Source organism: Malaclemys terrapin, chromosome 6 (assembly GCF_027887155.1).
Source record: "Malaclemys terrapin pileata isolate rMalTer1 chromosome 6, rMalTer1.hap1, whole genome shotgun sequence".
Classification (NCBI taxonomy): domain Eukaryota; kingdom Metazoa; phylum Chordata; order Testudines; family Emydidae; genus Malaclemys; species Malaclemys terrapin.
Genome location: NC_071510.1, coordinates 24,377,727 through 24,399,196, shown reverse-complemented (window position 1 = coordinate 24,399,196; position 21,470 = coordinate 24,377,727). Strand labels below are relative to the sequence as shown.

The window sequence follows — 21,470 nt, the reverse complement described above, 5'->3', positions numbered from 1 at the left end:
TTATCTTAGATACTTTTTTAAAAAATAGGGAGTTAACTTGCTAACTAACTGGTGTGTTACAAGCTGTTTTTGTTGCAAGTTTATTTGAATTGTGTTTAAGAAGAGAGCATTTGAAAGCTAGTATAGAGAGGACCTTAAACGAAATTGAACTATTTTGCAGGAGAGTCTACTGCTTCCATATTTTCAGCCTGATTTTGCAAACCCAAAAGATTTAAGCAATTTGGATAAGCTTCAAGCAAACTTATAAACTTCTGGGTACTTATCTGAATTTAGCATTTTTAGTTTTACACTCCTTCACTACCTCTTTTACACCCCTGATCTTTTTGAATGTTGGGCCTTTTTAAATTGTCTCAAACTAGGTACTCCAAAAAATGAAGAACCTAAAACCACAAGTAATTTTATAAAATCTTGACCTTTATTTTTAATGGAAATTTATGTGGTTGAATCTGTCATCTTACAGTTTTGACAAGGGGAATCAATGGTAAAGACTGACCTGATACTGTTCAGATATCATCTCACCATAATTTGTTTTTCTATTCTGAATAAGGCAATTAAAAACTCAAGACAAATTATTATTATTATTATTCAGCATCATTATAGAAAAGTCTCCTTTTTTAAAGAACTATCCCAAACTCTGTGTAGAAGTGAGCACCTTTATATGTACATAGAAAAACTGAAACAAAGCCATTTTTGTATAAACTGTTATTCTTCCAGATACAAAATGTATATGCTGTTCTTGCATCAAGGGATGTAGTCTGCCTGGATTTGCCTATGTTAACTTGCCTCATTCCTGAACTTGGTTTGTCCCTATCGTCTCAGGTGGCCTGCAACAGCTGACTTACATATTAGGAATACGCTCAAAGAGTTTTTCAGGCTGAGTGGTAGAACTTTGTACTGGAAAATTGTTTCTCTACCCCTGAATGTCAGGAATTTTTGTGTGTGCATGCTCATATGGAAACTTGCCTCCTTCAGCTCTGTTGATGCAAGCCAGTATCTTCCCTGGTGTCTGTGGCTTGCTGAAGTGTGAATATCTATGAATATTCTTTGGTGATATTTAAACTCCTCAGGTCTGAAACAGTCTCAGGCTTTTCATTCCGATTGGAAAAAAAAATCTACATTCAATTTTCCTACAGCTTTCTTTTCAGCGAGTGCTCATAATACCATGAAGAACGAGGATTTTGCTGCTTTGTATGAAAGAGCCTGAGAGAAAGAGAGAGAGAGAGTATTGAAGTTATAAGAATGTGCCTATCATGATCTTTATGTGCCTTGTGTAAAAATAGCACTAAGACTACATGATAAATGCATTCATCTTTTGAACCAATGTCAGCTAATGTCATCCCTGAACTTAGTGGCAGTTGATTTGTTAGCATGATAACGTGTCACCAGGTTGAGAGGGGTCAGGGCCAGCTCCAGGCACCAGTGCAGCAAGCAGGTGCTTGGTGTGGCATGTCCGGCTCATCGGCAGCAATTCGGTGGTGGGTCCCTCAGTTCCTCTCAGAGGGAAAGACCTGCTGCCGAATTGCCGCCGAAGAACGAAGCGGTGGTAGGAGAGCTGAAGTGCCGCCGATCGCGGCTTTTTAAAAAAAATTTCCACTGCTTTGGGAGGCAAAAACACTGGAGCCAGCCCTGGGAGGGGTGAATAAAATAAGGGGATGTGGGTGGGGAGTACTGTTGAATCTGTTGGAGGGTGTTATGTTTTCGATGGACTGACTTTGTAAATAAATTGTTGCTATGTGTGCATCTGGAGAGGAAGTGCCAGGGGCCCACTTCATCATCATCATCATCATCATTTATTTCATGTATTAAAGACTGTCAGTTTGCTTGGCACTGTACACAGTCCCTTAAGGGACCTGCAGTCAAATTAGGCTCAAACAGAAGCATTAAGAAATAGATAATGGCCACAGTTTTCAAAAGCGACTGGCGATTTTTGGTGTCCAACTTGAGTCAGCTTAAAGGGGCCTGATTTTCAGAAAGTGATGGGCACCTACCCTCTGAAAATCAGGCTCCTTTTAAGTGTCTTGAGTTGGGCCCTAAAAGCACTATTCATTTCAGAAAATCTTGGCTTAAACATTTAAATATAGTGACTCTACTAGCACAATAGTCACTTGACAGTTAAGATATACTATTTAATATCCTTTTGCCATTGAAATCCAAACAAAAAATTTTGTTTTAACCTCTCTCAAAGATAAATTGGACTGAAAATTGCTAGGAGTCCTGGGAATTTAATATCTATGATCACAGAGCATGAGAGGCTGGCGGGCAGGGGACGGCACATCTTTGAAAGAGAAAACGTCTTATACTGGGGCAAGTGGAGAAGGAAAAGGAATACAAGTCTGAGTACTTTCGCTAGTACCATCAACTTACAGTTCATATGATCATCCAAAATTCTAAACTTAAATCCATTCTGTTTCCTCTAAACATCAATATTTGTAGTCAGTGGCTCCCATTTTCAAATAACATGACGCACTGAACCTCAAGTTGCAATTATTCCTGAACAAGCAGCGTCAGCTTATAGCAGCATGACCCAAGAACAGCAGCTCTCACAGGAAATATTTCAGGACATCTCCAAAGGGTGGAGGGGGGAGGGGCAGAGGAGTTAAAACACACACACCCAAAAGAAAAAAAAACTAATTTATTTTCATCAGGGTTAATTTGAAGAGAGTGGTTTTCTACAGGCTTCTGAAATCTGAGTGCATTCTTACCATTAGCTCACTGCACTTCCAGTGACCCTCCTAATCTGTGATGTGGAGATTATTAGTGAATATTAAGGAAATAAGTATGTTTTGGAGAATAAAGGACTTAAAGGAGCATTTTCAATTTGTTCAGGCCACAACATCTTTTCCTTTCAGGAAGGTAAATGGCATGCTACATCCCTGGAAGGATGGGACAATGTAAGAAATGCTTTTTGAGACTTTGAGGTGCCTATTACCCTCCAATCTCTCTCACGATTTTTCACACTTGCTATCTGGTCACCCTATTTTAAGAGTGTAGAAAAATCAAATTCCCATTAATAACTTGTTCCTTTTGTTTTAGACCTCCAAGTATGATTTAGGACATCACTTCCTGTCAAACGTTCCGTCCCGGCCCCCAATGAATTTTTTCCAGCAGGTTCAATTGTTAGGTTTTTTTTTCTGTTCTTCAACCAGATGACAGCTTCACAAACAGTGGTTTGTGAACCATTAAGGTTTGTGAACCGGTGCAGCTGGGAGCATGCTTCCCAGACTAGATAGAAAGACACGCTAACTCTGCACGAGCTAGTGCACTAAAAATAGCAGTGTGAATGTTACAGCACGTTGGGCTAGCCACCAGGCGGTCGGGTGAACAGGCATGCAACTTGGGTGGCAAGCCCAGGCTGCTATTTTGAGCATGCTAGCACAAGCAAAGCTAGAGTCAGTCTGTCTACCTGGGGGGCTGGTAGGCACAATCCCAACCGCAGTGAGGACATAGATCTGCAGCGATCTGTAGACCCCTTCCTGTTGTTCCTCAGAATGAATGAAATGTTTTGAAATCTCAAACTGGGTAGGATGGTGGTGCTTGGGAAGAGTGCTGAATCTGTATGCAGGGTGAAAAAGCTGAAGAACATCTGAGTGTTCTTGGGTGTTCTCTTCTCTCTGTAAATAAAAACAGTTTGGATTAATACACACAGCAATTCATGTTCTGATTGGGAATACAGTGCAGTATTTGTTCTCATTGTTCTTTTAGGATTGCATCTGACTTGGATTCAACTTGTATCCAACTGGGTTCAAACTATAGCGTATTTCTTTACCATATTAGCCAGGCTAATTTGTAAGAATTTATTTCATCAGTGTGTGCCTCAGCATCATGTATCATTCATTTCAAATAAAAGAATTTTCAAATATTGAAACCTTATATTGTTTTTATACTAGGACTGTGATTGTCTTAAATAATCAACAACTCTTTTTCACCCCTAGCCTTTTAGATCATAGATGGTATCTTTAACCAAAACAAATCATTCCGTTTCAGAAAAGATAATAAATACACACTCGTATTATGCATCTGTTTTATACAGAATTATTTCAGCTTGTTAAACTAAACACGCAATGTTTTGAAATGGAGATTTCTCTGGATGAAATGGCTTGTGTCTTAAAATTTGATGGATGAATTCTTTTTATCAAACCATGTATTTTAAATGTCTATTGATGCAATTTCCTGATATGTTTCATAACAATGAACTGAGAAGGAAATTATATTTTCCTATAACTCACTTCATAGTTATTGGTGCCATTCTATTTATTTTATTCACTAACTAAAAGAACTGAAAGCCAAAGAAATCCAGTCTTTTATTGTGATATATTTCTGTACATACTAAAATATGGTTTAAATTAGCATCAGAACATCAAGTTATATATGGTGGAACTAATGTGAAACATTCAGAATATATGCAGTATGGTGGAAAGATTTAAAAACATGAGTTTGTAGCAACATTGTATTACCAAAAAAAAAAAAAAGGTATCTGAAGACTGGGGCCAGATCCTAAGCTGATGTAAATTGGTATAGCACTGTTGACTTTAATGGAGTTACACTGATTTATACCCTAAATCAGGATAACCATAATAAAAGCAGTACTAAGAGCCACAACCAGAAAAACTATCCAGGTGCGCATTAAAGTACATGCTTTGCACCAGATACACCTCTACCCCGATATAACGCTGTCCCTGGGACACAAAAAATCTTACCACGTTATAGGTGAAACTGCGTTATATCGAACTTGCTTTGATCCACTGGAGCGTGCAGCCCCGCCCCCCTGGAGCGCTGCTTTACCGCGTTATATCCGAATTCGTGTTATATTGGGGTAGAGGTGTATTCACCTGTTGTTAAACAGCATAGCTCCATGGACTTTAATAGAGCTATGCTGATTTACATTATCTGAGGCTCTGGCCCATAATATTGTAAATAAATATATTAATATATAAAATGAATATGTTACATGTTTATTACAGGTGAAGTGTGATCAGTATTGGCCAAGCAGAGGGACAGAGACATATGGGCTGATCCAAGTGACCCTGCTAGACACTGTTGAATTGGCAACATACTGTGTTCGAACATTTGCACTTTACAAGGTACGTTTTCTGTGGTGTCCTCCCTGCTCCCACCATTTAAAGAAGGCTGCTTTGCAGAAATCAGATCTCTTAAGGATTTACTTAAATCTTGATCCTGTTGGCAACACTGAAGAATAAAACAGTTCTTCTGTTATCACAGTGCATTTTTCTCCCAGGCTGGCAGTTCATCGGTAAATATGGAGCTCTGACTGTGAAGAACCGTTTAATTGAATGAAGAATTAGCTGAAGCACAGGCAGTTGTTGCTGTGTGCTATACAGTATAACTAAAACCCTCATGTCACTTGAACCACAAAACCAGCAATTTAGAATAGTTGTAATATTTTCTCCTATAGCAGGAGTTCGCTTTCTCTCTGTTCCCACAGAGGTTTAGCTGGTTTTCATCATTATATGCAGTTATGCCATCACTTCATTCCATAGTGCTGCCATAGCATTAGATAGCAGTTGTTTCGTTAACATTTTTGATTTGATAGAATGGTTCAAGTGAGAAAAGAGAAGTGCGGCAATTCCAGTTCACTGCCTGGCCTGACCATGGAGTTCCAGAACATCCTACACCATTCCTAGCTTTCCTACGACGAGTCAAAACTTGTAACCCTCCTGATGCTGGACCTATGGTGGTGCATTGCAGGTAGGCACATACTTTACTTCAAAGCATCTCAAAATATCACACTGAAATTGTTTTTATGATTAATGCCCTGTGTTTTAAAGTATATGAATAATATCCTTTGTGCTTCTGGGGTTTCTTCTGTATTGGGATTGCATCCTGGCCATGCTATGAAAGGGCTTGGTCTCAATGACCTGTGGGTTTTTTGCATCTTGTGACATTCTATAATTGTAACATGAAATGTTGGCTATTTGGCAACATACTTATGGGCAGGTAAATGGCAAATTAGGAATTCAAGTGCAAAATTGCCAAATTTGATGGATGCAGAGAAGGATTTTTGGTTTGTGCATTGGGAGCTCATTTTAGAATACATGGAATCTGTGCAAGTAGAATATACTATTTGTTAGTAGAAGTCTGTAAGCAGAGAGGGTAGACAGGATAGTTAACACACAGGTATATTCAGAAATCACTGGAGAAGAAGAAGCAGTGTTGTGTTTGCTCTTAGTTTAAAACGGTGTATTTTGGAGAAAGTATGTTCTGGTATTTTTTGAGTAATAAAATATTTTTTTATGGTTTCTAATATTGCACATTAAAACAAATAGCATGAAATCTAGAGAAGATAAAAGAGAACTGCTATTAAAACTAAGAAAAGCCTGAATTTCAGACTCAAGTTTAGTCCTTCACTTTAAAACGGAGATTGGATGGAAGCTCAGAGGGAGCATGAGGAATGCATTACCAGGGGTTGTGCTGGATTCTTTGTCACTGGTAATTTTTAAATCAAGATTGGATGCTTTTCTAAAAGAGGTGCTTTAGATCAAACAGGAATTAATGAAGGGAAGTCTTATGGCCTGTGTTATGCAGGAGGTCAGACTAGATGATCACAGGGTCCCTGAGGGCAATTATCAAATGACTCAACCCCTGTCATCCAATCCCAGCTTCTGGCAGTCAGAGCTTTAGGGACACCCAGAGAGGGTGACCAGATGTCCCGATTTTATAGGGACAGTCCCGATTTTTGGGTCTTTTTCTTATATAGGCTCCTATTACCCCCACTCCCTGTCCTGTTTTTTTACATTTGCTATCTGGTCACCCTACACCCAGAGCACAGAGTTGTGTCCCTGACCATCTTGGCTAATAGCCATTGATGGACCTACCCTCCATGAACTTGTCTAATTCTTTTTTGAACCCAGTTATACTTCTGGCCTTCACAACATCACCTGGCAACAAGTTACACAGATTGATTGTGTGTTGTTGTTGTAGTCTCGGCCGAGGTTCGGCCCTCAGTGGGGCTGTGGGGTATCCCACCACCTTGTTCTGGTCCGCTGTCAGTCCTGGTCCAGCGGTAGTGTGGGACAGCAAACACACGGTTAGGGGCTCAGGCCCTTAAGCAAGAGCTGAGCCAATAGGTCAGAAAAAGCCCTGGGCCCTCAATCAGGGCGGGGCAGCAACCACGCAGTCTGGAGCTCAGGCCCTCAAGCAGGGCCTGAGCCAATAGTTTGGGAACCCAGGCCCTTAAGCAGGGGCTGAATCAATGTTTGTAGCAGCCCAGCCTCTCTAGGCCAGGGGAAAAGGGGGAGTCTGCCACCCAAGGAGTGGGTGGCAGGGGGGACGCAGGCCCTCCCACTTCACTGCGTCCCAGCCCCGGGCCCTAGCAGCGGCGGAAACTCGCTGCTGTCAGTGGGGATCCTGGCCACAACCCACTGACATAGGCTCTGGCAGTGCTGCAGCCAGACTGGGGTCGGCATAGTGGCATAAAGCTTCTGAAATAGTGCCAAAGACAAGATTAGGGCTTCAGCTGTCCATCCAGATTGTGCAACCCTTGCTAATGGTGGGCAGCACTTATGCAAGTAGTCCCATTTAGTCAATAGAAATCTTAATATGCGTCATTGTTGCCCACTCTGAGTATGAGGTACACAAAGGGACACAGATTGTAAGGTCTAGGGGGTAAGGTTAATGTCTTTGCCGGGGCTCAATAAACAGTAATAATGACAGATTATAAAAATATTAATACAATTTTATACGTTTTTTATTTATTCATTTGGTAGAAGCTAATGAAACAATTGACAGGGAGAAACTGTGGATGCAATTTCTCTTGATGCCAAAAAAGCTTTCAACACAGTACAGCCAAAAAGACAAATTAGTTAGGCCACTAAGCATATGTAGCACAGGAGTGAGCTACTTTTTCATTGAATGTCTATGAATGTCTGTTTTTGTTGACGGTGGTGGCGTTGTTCATGGGCTGAACGCTGAGCTCCTTTCTCAGTTTTTACTCCGGTAAACTCTCACTGAAATCAATAGGAGTTTGCCTGTACAAGGAATGATTAACAACCTAGTAAGGGTCTGAGGATTTGACCGTATAAACACAACAGACTAAGAACTGGGAACATATAGGTATTGTAAGTGAAGGGGTTTAAAGCATGCTTTTCCACACATTTCTACCAATCCACCTTAATCTTGACCTACAATCCTTCTGCTATTCCAGTCCACTATGTCTCTTAAAAACAGATATGGCAATCTCTGAAGATTGATTGAAGATAGACATCCTCTAGAGACTAGGTTAGATAAAGATCTACAGATTGATTTAAATGTGGGAGCTGAGACAGTTTTGAACCAAAGCCGCTGTAGCTGAAGGGCTGGCATAGTAGATAATGTTTTCACCCCTCAGCTCATAGAGAGCCGAGAAGCCACCAACCCCCCCTGGGATGAGCTAGTTGAAAGCATAAAGAATTCACTTACATGGCCAAGATATAGTGTGCTTATTAGTGAAAACGGTTTGAAGTGAAGGGAAGTGACAACTGGAGTACCACATTGAAAACATTAGGATGGATTCTTTTTATGGATCAGTGACCAGGAAGGAGTTCACTCCTAAGTGATTAAATTAGCTGCTGATACAAAATAAGAGGCAACATTCAGAATGACTGGACTAGATAAGTCATGGGGTCAGAGATGGTTTGTACATATCTAATACGTAGAGAATATTGTATAATGAGATCAATACAAAAGCAAAACCAAAAAAATACAAAGAGAATACACAATCCCTTCTCTCTAGTCATGTACTAATAAGATCCAGGAAGGAGAACCATTTGTGTGTTACTGAAAATTATTCTAGCGCTGGCAATTGACGGCTTAGCTGCGTGTGAAATACTGAGTGTTGATCTGATCGTTTTGTTTTAAAAAACATGTTGCAGAAATGAAAACCTGCAGTACAGCAGTCAAGGATCTTAGTTACTCAGAAGGGTAAGAGAAAGTAGGTATGTATTCTTTAGGTAATAGCATATTAAGAGGCGGTCCCATCAAAGTATACTCAATTCTGAAGGGAATAAATAGTGGCATAAAGCTTCTGAAATTGTGCCAAAGACAAGATTAGGGCTTCAGCTACACAAAAGCTTATACTGGTATAAATGTGCCTCCTATACAGGAATAATACTGATATAACTTCATCCATACTAGGGGGGTTATACAGCTTTAATTATATCAAGCTAAAGTGATATGTATGTTGTGTGTAGACAAGCCCTAAAGGAGCAAAAAGTTAAACAAATTTAGGAATAATGTCTGCATATAGTACCAAATTCTGTGACCCTTACTTGTGTAATACTTTGACAAAGACAGCAATACAAGCAGCACTTTTTAAAAAGTGAAACTTAGAAGAGAAAAAATGAGCTAATTCAAAAGAGACTGATATTTTAGGATGAAAGAAATCCAAGAAGCCTACCTTTTTTTGTAGATACTATTCATGATAGGTATCCAAATCTTGATTGGCTCAATAGGAATAAGTAGTGTGATGCTTATATTCCATGGTAATAGTCACCTTAGAAATACCTAAGCAAGATAGATACTGCTTTACAAAGTATTAATTTTTAAACATTTATCCTTTCATTTCTTTGTTGTAGAGCAGTTCAGCAATATCACAGCACAACTTCTGCTTCCACACTGATGTGTCTTAATTTGCAGAGGTGATTTTTTTAAAAGGCATTTATTATTTTAAATGGAGGATTAAACCCAAGGATTCTGCATTAGATAGACTATAATGTGTGTTCTAATGATAGTGGGGAAAGCACGTGTGTATGTTTGAAGCTAGATTAGTGCAGGCAAACAGGTGCTAATCAGATCACAATAAAATTGTACTGGAGGGCATTTGGAAACTCTATACCACTTTGTTTTCAAAACATCACAGAAACTGTAGTACTTACTTTAGTAACACTACATAAAAGCTTAACATGTAAGTTGCAATGCCAGACATTTCAATTTTTTTTTAATATCAGCACCATAGGGCATATCTTTCAGAGACATTTAGCTTAATGAAGTTTCAGTATGCACTTTGCATTCTGTTATGGCGAACAGAAAAACTTGGATAGTTTGGAGGAATGTCAGTTTTTGGTTTGAGTAGCACCCTACCCTTATGTACTGAAACCCCTAATTAGCACATTAAAGACACGTTAACTTTAACAAATACATGTATTATGGCCCTGCATCTTTTTAAAATAGGGTATCTACCTAACTTTTGTCCAAGGTAAAGTATTTCAAATGTGTAGATACGAGTGCACTGTTTCCAGAGGAATGTTTCACATTACACCAATGCCTGTCTACTTCCTGCTGGACTCTAACTTCCCAACCCCCACCGCCGCACACCACACAATCTTCGGTTTCTAATCCTGGCAGTGAATAGGTTGCAGATGAAGGTCTATCCTTTTTCACGGTGTGGAAAAAATCCCTCCAGTACATATTCAAAAATCTCTCAAAGGAGATTGAAAACATTAAAAGCTTCCTCATCCTTTCCCTCCCTCTGCCTTGAAAACAACTCAGAATCCTTACTCTCCTTCCGTGGGTGGCTGATAGCATTGAAAAGGAAAAGTGTATAATAAAGATCTCTAACACCACCAGTGTGAAGTATTCCACAATTCCTGTACTTACCCCCATTTTCTTTTCCCACTGCATTTAATATGCAATCTTTCTTCTTGCAATCATATGGAAAACAGCTATATGTTGGATTGCGCTAGCCTATTACATTCCACCTGCAACTAGTTTCAGGTCACTATATGACTGATTAGAACCCCTCTTCCTCCACAGGCTGCCATAATCCTGAGGTCTTTCCCTATCTCAGGGAAAAGCGAAGTGCAGTGGATGTCAAAGTTACTTCTTCATTTTAAAGACATGCATTAGATAGCGAGATGCCTGGGAATGTTCCTTGCACCTGGAGCCAAAGAAAAAATGTTTGAGACTTAGTGATATTTAATAACTGTAATATATATTTATTTCCTGCTAGTATAAATTTATAATAATAAGCTCTCTTTTCTAATTTTTGTTTCATACTTGTCTTGACGATCTCAGTGACTCTGACTGTACAATGTGCTGGGGGAGACAACGCAGGTGAGGTAATATCCTTTTTTGGATATTCTTCTGTTGGTGGAAGGTACAAGCTTTCGAGCTCACAGAGCTCTTCTTCAGTCTGGGGAGGGAACTCAGAGTGTCTGAGCTCAATACAAGTTGGGACAAACTGTTAAGCATAAGGGATGATGCATGTTGTAGGAGGCCACTTGAAATGGAGCAGGCAATAAGGGTTAGATTGTTAAGCAAAAGGGGTTTGAAGTGGGCTATTAAGGGTCAGCATGCGAGTGTGTGTTACAAATTGTTGTAATGAGCCATGAAACCAAGTGTCCCTGTTGAGTCCATGATTTTTAGAGTCTAGCAGTGTTACGAATTTAAGTTCCCAGGCTCGCCTTTGGAAAGTGTTGTTCAGGTTTCCTTTGAGGACAAGTATTAAAAGATCAGATATGGACACTGGTTTCATGGCTCATTACAACAATTTGAAAGACCAACACATTCTTTTTCAGTTCATTTGCATAATGAGAACCATTTAATAGTAACCTGGGTGGCAGGAACAGGAACCCGAATGTTCTTGGAATAGAAAGGCTAGCTTCACATTCCCTACAAAATCAGTTTCAGAGATGTAACATTTTAGTGTCCTGTACTTTAAAAGCTCTCAAACTGATGGTATCCTAGATTTTTTCTTTTTGTGCTGATCATGAGAAGAATCCTCATTTGATTGCCAGCGTGTTGAATGCTCAGAGCCACTAGAACTATATAGACAAAAAGCAAAGTGTGAATCTGTACACCTGGAAATGCCTACGGTTTTAAGTACTAATGGATCCTTAGAATGATTTTAATAAAGGATTCTGGGAATTTAATCCAAAATTTCCAAACTTGGGTGCCAAAAGTTAGGCATTTAAATCCATAATTAGGCTGTTGAATACATGGCTTGATTTCAAAGGTTCTAAGCCTACCCCCACTCCACTGAAGTCAACAAGAGCAGTGGGTGCTCAGCACCTTATAAAATTAGGCTCCTGGGGTAATGCCTAATTTTAGGCACCCACATTTGAAAAATCTGAAAGTATAGGAGTGATAATTATCTATTGTTTACACAGTATGAGGAGTGTGCTAGCTGCGAGGAAGCACCCAATTGTGATACCTTGACAATGAGTGTGGCTATAAAAATCTAGGTAGGATGTGGCTATATAGGATAAAGCAATCTCCAGTGATAGGAAGAACACTAACAAATGACATTCTAATTTGATATTTATCAAGTTTCACCAAAAGTTTTAAAAAATAATTCCCAAATTTCTACATAGGAAACCAGTGTTTCATAAATGTAATTTTAGCTCTACACTGTACATGTTCCAGTAGTTATCACTAGAAGCATTCATTAAAATTCGAAAGTGGACAAATGACAAATAATAATAGCATTCATTCAGATTCAATAATGAAAAATATCTTCTTGTGGTCTCTTTGATTAAATCAGTCCTATGTTTATAAACCCATCTGTGCCGCCAGCGCTGTGATTGAGGGCCAGCTTATCTTTTGAAATCCTAAAATAGAGCTTCCATGATTGCATAAAGCAAGATTTTCTTTCATGTAAAAGTAATAGTTTTGTAAATCACCTGAGCAGTAAAGGAACATAGAAAAAACCATACCAGATCAGATCAGAAACCCATCTTTGACCATAGCAAGTGCCAAATCCTTCAAAGAAAAATGTAAAACTCCAGTGATGGACAATTTTTCAGTAACATGTTTCGTCCTAATTGTAAGCAGCTAATGATTGGCTTAGTCCTGCTGCATGAGGATTTCTATACCATCTCATTCTTTAACTATCTAATGTAACTCTGGATATTTTTATTTTTCATAATGCATAATCATTCAGAATGTGTTTACTCTTCAGCTCTTTGTCATCTTTGCTTTAATAGCTTCAGGGAGGTAGTTTCACACTTATATAACTAGGTATTTATTTCCTTTTCTTTTTAAATTACTTTCCTTTTAATTTGAGTTTCTGTTTATTCATGTATTTTAAGAAAAGGTAAATAGGGAGCACCCAAATGACCTTCATGGAAGTGTTACATTATTATTTTACACATTTCTACGATATTCCCTTTATTCATCGCTTCTTTAAATGAAATAGTCCCAATCTTCTTAAACTCTTCTCTCGTGGGAGGTTTTTTTTTCCCCATATTGCTAATAATTTTTGTTGCCCTTCTCTGGAATTCTTTCGGTCATACCTTTTTGAATAGCCTTAATAAAAAGTATATACCTTCTCCTTGAGCAGCTTTCCTCAAGAGGGGAAGACAGCAAAAATGGTTCTAAGGTTTGGCCAAGTTTTCTCCTGATTTGACCTAGAGGGGTATGGAAGAATGACTTGGCTTCTGTCTACAAATAATTTCTACTGAATAGGTCCTCTAGCAGATTAAAGATATTTCAGTGACTTAAATGATCTGAACCATATTAAAATGTAATAATTTTTATAAGTTTGTTTAAACAAAAACAATATGTTTTCCACGTTATCTCAGTTCATCAATGCGTTTTAGTGCTGATAATTATTGCCATATATTTATTATCATGTTCTACAAATCCTGTAATTTCCTTTGACTTATGCTGTCTTTTGGTATATTATTTGATCAGCAATCTCAATGAGTCATTTTATCCATATGTATTTAGTTAATTGGTTACTTTTTTCCCCGCTCATGTTTATATATAATATACTCTGTAAGGGAAAGGAAATCTGACTGCTTGCAGCTGAGTCTGGTAAAAGAGAAAATTAAGTTCTATCAGAGCCAACAGCTGTCCATAATGAATTCTGAACTAAAATTACTCGTGAAGAAAAGAATCTAGCCATCTGCAGGAAATGTGAAAATATTTTTATAACCTAATAGCTGAGATCTGGATAAGAGTACCACTGAGATTTCCCAGCTGTACCTACAGTGTATTCCCAAATATCCATGGACACATAGTACACTGGAACACATTGCATTAGCTTGGCTACACAACATTTTTGGCTGCACTTGCACAGGCTGTATTTTGATCTAAAATAATCAGCATGAAAGTCCTCTTTTTCAAATCGATTTCCTGTGCCTCTAGAAATAAAATGCAGCTTTAAAAATAGTTCTGTTATCTTTGTATGGAGACTTTCCAATCAGTGTTCCAATGCTTGAATATTTTCTTTTCATTTTTAAATTTTTTTTATAAATACTTCAGGATCCTTGTTATTTGGAATCAGATTTTTGTCCTATTGTTCCTTCCAATTGAATCGTGCACTGTTTGGTGTTTGTTTAGTTTTGACACCTGATTTTTATTATAATGGTATTCTAGTTTACTTTATGGTTGTTCTGACACTGATAAAATATTGCTACAAAAAATTCCATGCTTTTCTGGAGGTAATTTGCCCCATATAATAACTCAGAAATTTTCAGATCCTATGGAAAGAGAGAAATTAAAGTGCAACCACACGATGATCCACCACAGTTAAGAAATGAGAAATGTTTAGGGTTATTAAGCATGGTGGGCCTGATTCTCCACTGTGACACACCAGTTTTATATCAGTATAACTCCAATGAAATAATGGTGTAATGGAGAGAACCAGGTCCTGTGGGACAAATTCTGTCATTGGCAGATTATCCACATGGGCATGTAAAAAAGATATTTATCCATTTCACTTTTTTAGCATTCTGGCTAAGAAAACACGCCAATATGGCATGCTACTATCAAATTATAAGAGTTCATCAGGGAAGTTGTGTGCTTTGCATACAATTGCTATCTTATTTTGTTTTATCTGTCTGTTAGTATCATCAATGTATCAGAGCAGTCACAAATTTCAACCAAATCTCAGGCTGCAAGATGGTATTTCTTTCTTCCTTTGAAATGCTGCTAGATTTTTGTGTGTCAGTCATTCAACCTATGTTATTAACAAAAGGTAAAGAAATATCTTGTGAAATTGGGATCCAAAATTCCTGCCCCTCTGAACCGGTTCATGAACACTGTCAACTCCAAGCTTCCTGCTAATTGTAGGTATTATTGAGGTTTGTAGAGTGAGCTGGTACGTGTCTACACTGAGCTAGAGGTGTGATTTCCAGTTCAAGGAGACATACTTGCCCTAGCTCTGTTCGAGCTAGTATGCTAAAAACAGAGTGCGGCCGCCATAGTTTAGCCACCCCAACTGTGTGCCAGTATGGATGGGTACATACTCAAGGTGTCTAGCAGCTCACACTGGCGCAGCTATGCTATTTTTAGCATGCTAGCTTGAGCAGAGCTACCACAAGTATGTCTCCTTGAGCTGGAAATCACCTTGTGACCCGAGGTGCCTCGGGTAGCCCTCACTAAAAATGCTAAGGTCAGGGCAGGCTGCAAAAAGGAGAGCAGATTCTCTCCAAACTGGAGGTTAACACTGAAGTTAGATTCACCAACCAGTCACAAACTGTGCTCCTGATCCCCCGCACTAGTTATCAAAAAGCTGAAAAAAGAAATCACAAAGCCCGCTTTACTGCTTTCCAGTTCTCTGGCTCCCGATCAGCACATAGGTCCGGTAAAGTGAGAAGTTATGTATAACTCTGCTCACTATATAAAATGCTCTTCTGATCCCCAAAGGACCAGGCACATTACCAGACCAATAGTAGTTTGGATCTTACCCAAAATACCACACTGCCAGCCAGTCCTTTAGCATCTAAAACTAAAGGTTGCATTATAAAAGAAAAGAAAGAGAAGCTAGTTGTTAAATGGTCAAAGCAATCAGATACAGGTGACTTCAGAGTCCATATATCAGATTCTTAGCAGCATTGGTGAGTTTACTGGCTTGAAAGTTCTTTTGGAATGCATCCAAAGCTTGAATGGGTCATTCAGTCCTTTGTTCAGAGCTTCAGTTTGTAGAGAAGTTATTCCAGAGGTGAGAAGCAGGACTGAAGATACAATGGAGAAGATGCAGCTGCCTTTTTATATCCTTGCCATGTGGTTTGTACATCATTTTTTCCAAACACAAGATCAGAGCACATGGGCATGGAAAAACCCTTGGAGTTTCCTGTCCTGACAGATAAGTATCAGGGGGTAGCCGTGTTATAGTCTGTATCCACAAAAACAACAAGGAGTCCAGTGGCACCTTAAAGACTAACAGATTTGTTTCGGCATAAGTTTTCGTGGGTAAAAAACCTCACTTCTTCAAATGACAGACATGTCCGTACATATCCTGCTGACTATAGGTGTAACCCCTGCCTTTTCTCAATGGGCTCATTGTACAGCTGATTGTCCTTCATGAGCCATTAAGCAGGCTAGATACTGCTGATGCCCATCTGTCAGGGGTGTTACCCAGAAACACAGCACACGTTTGATATACAAATATACCACACATATTTATAACTCACAATACAAAAATGAAACATACATATACATGTGATTATCATATTTAGCCAATGATAACTTTTCTTACATGCCATATCTTGTAAGAGTCATTGCAATTTTTTAATGTTGGTATCAATAATATTATAAATGGTCACTCATATTCCATACAGCATCTCACACACACCCAGCTCGAAGTGCAGCATACCTTAAAGTAGGCTGAGTCCAAGTCATTTAGGACTTTGGAAAAGACCAGGATTTTTGAATGATATCCAGTACTGAACAGAATGCTGATGTGGCTTGGGGAACCCCGGAGCAATGAATTTTCATATTGGCTTACCCATGCACAAGGAACACAAGGTCATCACTTTGACTGGATCTTCAAAACACATTCCTCTTTTTCACTCATGTGCTAATTTCCTGTAGAGGCAGGAATAGCTGGGCAATGACCATTCTTGCATTAGCTATGGAGAAGATGCAGTGCTGTGTATGTGCATGTTACTGTCACCAAAGCCCACAATGAAATCCAGTGATGGACAGAAGTTTGAAAAAGGGACTGGAGACATCCTTGCAAATATTCTGCTGTCTCTGAAGTGCACAAGGAAAATAGAGCAATTGCTGCCAGACTCCAGAACCTTTTGTTGTACTGACTCACTTTTCCCCACTGTCCTAATCTTCATTTTTATTTATTGAGAATTTGATCACCATTATATTTCCCTCATAACTTACCCATAGACGGTCATCATCCAAATTTTACAACTGCTCATGAGTAGATTTATATACTGTTGGAAGACGCTAATCATATTCAGGTGCATTTTCAAATTTCTTTTACAGATCAGATTCCCTTTTAAAGCTCAAAGTTAGTGAATTCAGATCTTTACTTCACTCTTCATTGGAATGCATAATCACAATAATGCTTTTGGAATGTATCCCATAGATATACACCTCTACCTCGAAAAAACGCTGTCCTCAGGAGCCAAAAAATCTTACCGTGTTATAGGTGAAACAGCGTTATATCAAACTTGCTTTGATCCACCGGAGAGCGCAGCCCTGCCACCCCGGAGCACTGCTTTACCACGTTATATCCGAATTCGTGTTATATCAGGGTAGAGGTGTATAATGTAAAAATGTATGCTGAAACTCACCAAAGCTTATGGGGAAAATAGTATTTTTGTAAAATGCAGCTCCTTTTATTTGATACTACATACAGAATACAACACATTACAGTATATAATATTTTATTTAATCATACAGGAAGATTTGAGGAGGGCATTTGTGGACTGTACCAGTTTGAAGATATAAGTTCACACACAAATCCTTATTGTACAAGTAAAACACCATTTCTGCTCAGACTGCTAGAGAAACTTCACTTGTCCTTGATTCCGATCTTTCTTTTTCTGAATAATTGCAGGAATCATGTAATGCTTTTGATTCACTTTACAAAGTGCTTGTATACAATCTTCTATAAAAACTGGGAATTAATTAAAAACACATGGAGGACTGATTTATTTAAAAGCAACAATCAATTTTGTGAAGAAAACAGAGGTAAGAGAAAAACAAGAGGCCTGAAACTGGAGTTCGTGGACTTTTGTTTTTTGGTACTCTACAATGTTTTTCACTCTATTCCGTCGTGCTAGCTCACTCGGCAAGAGCTTGTTCTTCCTCCAAGGCTGATATTTTGAGGAAGGAAGCGTGAATAAGTAATCATGCAATATTAATCCAAATCTACAAATCACAAAAGAATGAGAAGTCTCTCCAAATCTACATTCATGCATGAATCAAGACAAAAAGCAATCATACAAACTCCCTCCAAGAAATCATACAGAAACCTTTCAGATCTGATTGCTACACTAAACATAACCGAACGTAAACAGATGCCACATTTTTAAAGTTTGCTCATTTAGGATAATCTGAGGCTCTGATACTTGTTATTTCATATGATATTCTCCTTCAATCCATTATTTGAATGAAATGCTTATTCGTTGTTTTTGCTTCCATATTAGAAGAGTATTTGAATAATACATCTTCCTCCATTGATAACCTGTAGATCAGGGGTCGGCAACCTTTCAGAAGTGGAAAGCAATAGAGGGTCCTGTGGCATCTTTAAGACTAACAGAAGTATTGGGAGCATAAGCTTTCGTGGGTAAGAACCTCACTTCTTCAGATTCATCTGAAGTGAGGTTCTTACCCACGAAAGCTTATGCTCCCAATACTTCTGTTAGTCTTAAAGATGCCACAGGACCCTCTGTTGCTTTTTACAGATTCAGACTAACATGGCTACCCCTCTGATACTGAGACTGAAGTGATACTGTCAGAAGTGGTATTCTAAGTCTTCATTTATTCACTCTAATTTAAGGTTTCGTGTGTCAGTAATACATTTTAACATTTTAGAAGGTCTCTTTCTATAAGTCTATAATATATAACTAAACTATTGTTATGTAAAGTAAATAAGGTTTTTAAAATGTTTAAGAAGCTTCATTTAAAATTAAATTAAAATGCGGAGCCCCCCAGACCGGTGTCCAGAACCTGGGCAGTGTGAGTGCCACTGAAAATCAGCTTGTGTGCCACCTTCAGCACACGTGCCATAGATTGCCTACCCTTGCTGTAGATAGTCTCTAATGGTAATCACCTATTGGCTAGGTTTTGGGGGGGTTATTTTCCCCCTTATACTATGTAACTCTGCTATTCAAGTCCTTCATTCCTTAGGAGCTTTATAGGAATGAATCTGTGGTTCTGCAGGATTTAGGAGCTCTGCAGAGTTGAAACCAAAATTCCTACCATATCAAAGGAGTTTGATTCAGTGATGTTATCTTAAAGTGCGATTATTTTTTAAAATTTTTTTTTTCGAATAAAATCCGATCAGGCAACTTTTTCTTTTTGAGATGGGCACCAGGGGATGGGTCACTTGATGATTACCTGTTCTGTTCATTCCCTGTGAAGCACCTGGCATTGGCCACTGTCAGAAAACAGGATACTAGGCTAGATGGACTTTGGTCTGATCCAGTATGGAGGTTCTTATGTTAAATGTACGAGCTGAACAGGGGAGCTCCTGTGGAATCTACCAAACTCCTGAGGAATACAGGTCACCTCCTGAATGTTTTTGCACTTCTGCAAGACCTTCACCACAAAGATCTGTGCTTATATGTGGGGGTAAATATGTTTAAAGAGCCTAATGAATTTCAAGAGCACACAGAAGCCTTCTAAAGACTGAAAGTAAAATCTTCAGAAAGCTCACATAAGGGATGGAGGTCCAAGGTTAGCTTGGATTTAAGAGTCACCTGTACTCCATCCAGATGCTTGTGAAAAGTCCTTGGGATCAGTAGGCTAGGCTTTGCCTACCATATTTTGAGTACAAAAGGATCTTTGCCTGTTCTGTGCTCTCCTGTGTGTCTTTTTTTTTTTGTATCCAGTTGAAGAAACCTCACAAGCCTCCACTGGCAAAGATCATGTTTGTTTACAGTATAAAATAAAGGTGGGGAAAAAAGGGTAGTCCAATGAACAATTAAACTTAAAAATTCCATATCACTTTCCGCATGAGGCTGGTATTGTGCCATAATCACAAGGAGGAAAAAGAGCAGTCCCCGTTATCACAATCAATTTTATGTACTTTCAGTTCATAAACACCAGTCTCATTCTATCTGAAACTGTAATATTCAATCAGATTATCCCTTGATATATGTCAAGAATGTCCTAAATGATTTTTGGTCTATATTTCACTCTTTGTTTCCAATTAAATGATCTGTGAAATTTAGTAATTACATTGTCTTCCTTTGCCAGATCACTGAAGTATCAATAAAGGGTCAGCATTAAAACAACAACAAATTAATCATAAAAGCCAACCTGTTACAATGATTTTAGTGTAGAATGGCCCCCTTATGCCTCTTAATTTTCCTTTTTCGTGCACTGTAACTGCATCGCATCACAGGACATTAAGCATATTTCCACTCGTGGGACTGACTCAGTCATGTTTTTAGAAATTGAAAACAAATGTTGTAACTGGATGAATGATAAAACTGAAGCAATAACAATTTCCTGGTAGGCATGCTTGTTTAATGGATTGCATCGTCTTTCAGCATGTAAACATTGCAGTGGCTATCACTAACTAAATTAAGATGTTTTTGTTTCAACTTTTAAGTTTGGCAGTAATTTCACATGCTACAAAAGAGCTTAAGGAAGTGACAATAAATGTTGAGAGTTTATTTGTGCTCATTAGCTGAATCATCCCCGTAGTGGAAAGTAACTAGAAAAGATTACTTTGCTTTTGGAGTATGGGTGCAAACATAACGCCCGGTCCTGTGAAGTGCTGAGTGCTTTTCCCTTGTTTAATTAGGCCTCAGTGAGAGCTGAGGTTGCTTAGTACTTTGTAGCATTGGGTCCATGATTATGTATTTGTCCTGCCTGGAAAAAATGAATCCTCTCCCCTTTCGTTCTTGCTTAGAGATTTCAAAATATAATAAATGGATTGAACTGTGGGGGCTTCAGCCTGCAGCTGATGTTTTCATACTGTATTCGAAGACATGAGAGAATCAGGCTGGGTGCTTAGCAACCAGGACAACGAAAAGAAGATCAAATAGAGATGGTTTATCGGTTGTGCTGTTCTTATCGTGTTTGTGGTTTGAAGGCTGTTGAAATGATGCAAAACAAAAAGCACAAACAGCGCTCTGTTATTATCACCATGATGTGGAACGTAGTTCTTCAGGATCAAAGAGAAATGCATTCTCCTCCGGAATTCTAATCCTTCAACTTGAGTCACGCAACACATTTTGATACTGCTGGGCAAAATAAAATGAAAATAATTAAATAAAATAAATGAAGGTTGGTAAGGAAATTTGGTGTTTCAGCCAAAAACGTAGCTCCAACAAAACATGCACGCACAAGGATTCCCACAGTTCAAATTCTTCATGATCAAATAACAGTGATTAATGTAATTTTTGGGTAATTGTGGTCAAATTTAAATGTCAGCAGGCTGTGTCACATCTAGTTATAAATCCCCTTTTTGTCTTTGAAGTCATTAACAAAGATACAATAGATGTTTGTTTTCAGAGGGTTGTAACTGAAGTAGAGGGTGTTTCTGCTTAGGTTATAGAATTAAGTTAATAGATATAAAAATATACTTCTTTTTGAAAAAGACAGATTCAAATAGT

General features: G+C 38.6%; 1 protein-coding gene across 29 annotated transcripts in view; it reads left to right on the top strand.

The window, feature by feature from the left end:
- Positions 1-21,470, top strand: part of PTPRD (protein tyrosine phosphatase receptor type D) — a 1,677,890-nt gene that overhangs the window by 1,628,744 nt on the left and 27,676 nt on the right. For all 29 annotated transcript variants that reach the window (XM_054031429.1, XM_054031444.1, XM_054031437.1 and 26 more), the window contains 2 exons: positions 4,962-5,081; positions 5,552-5,706. In XM_054031429.1, the coding sequence (XP_053887404.1) occupies positions 4,962-5,081; positions 5,552-5,706 (275 nt within the window). The remainder of the gene's footprint in view (positions 1-4,961; positions 5,082-5,551; positions 5,707-21,470) is intronic.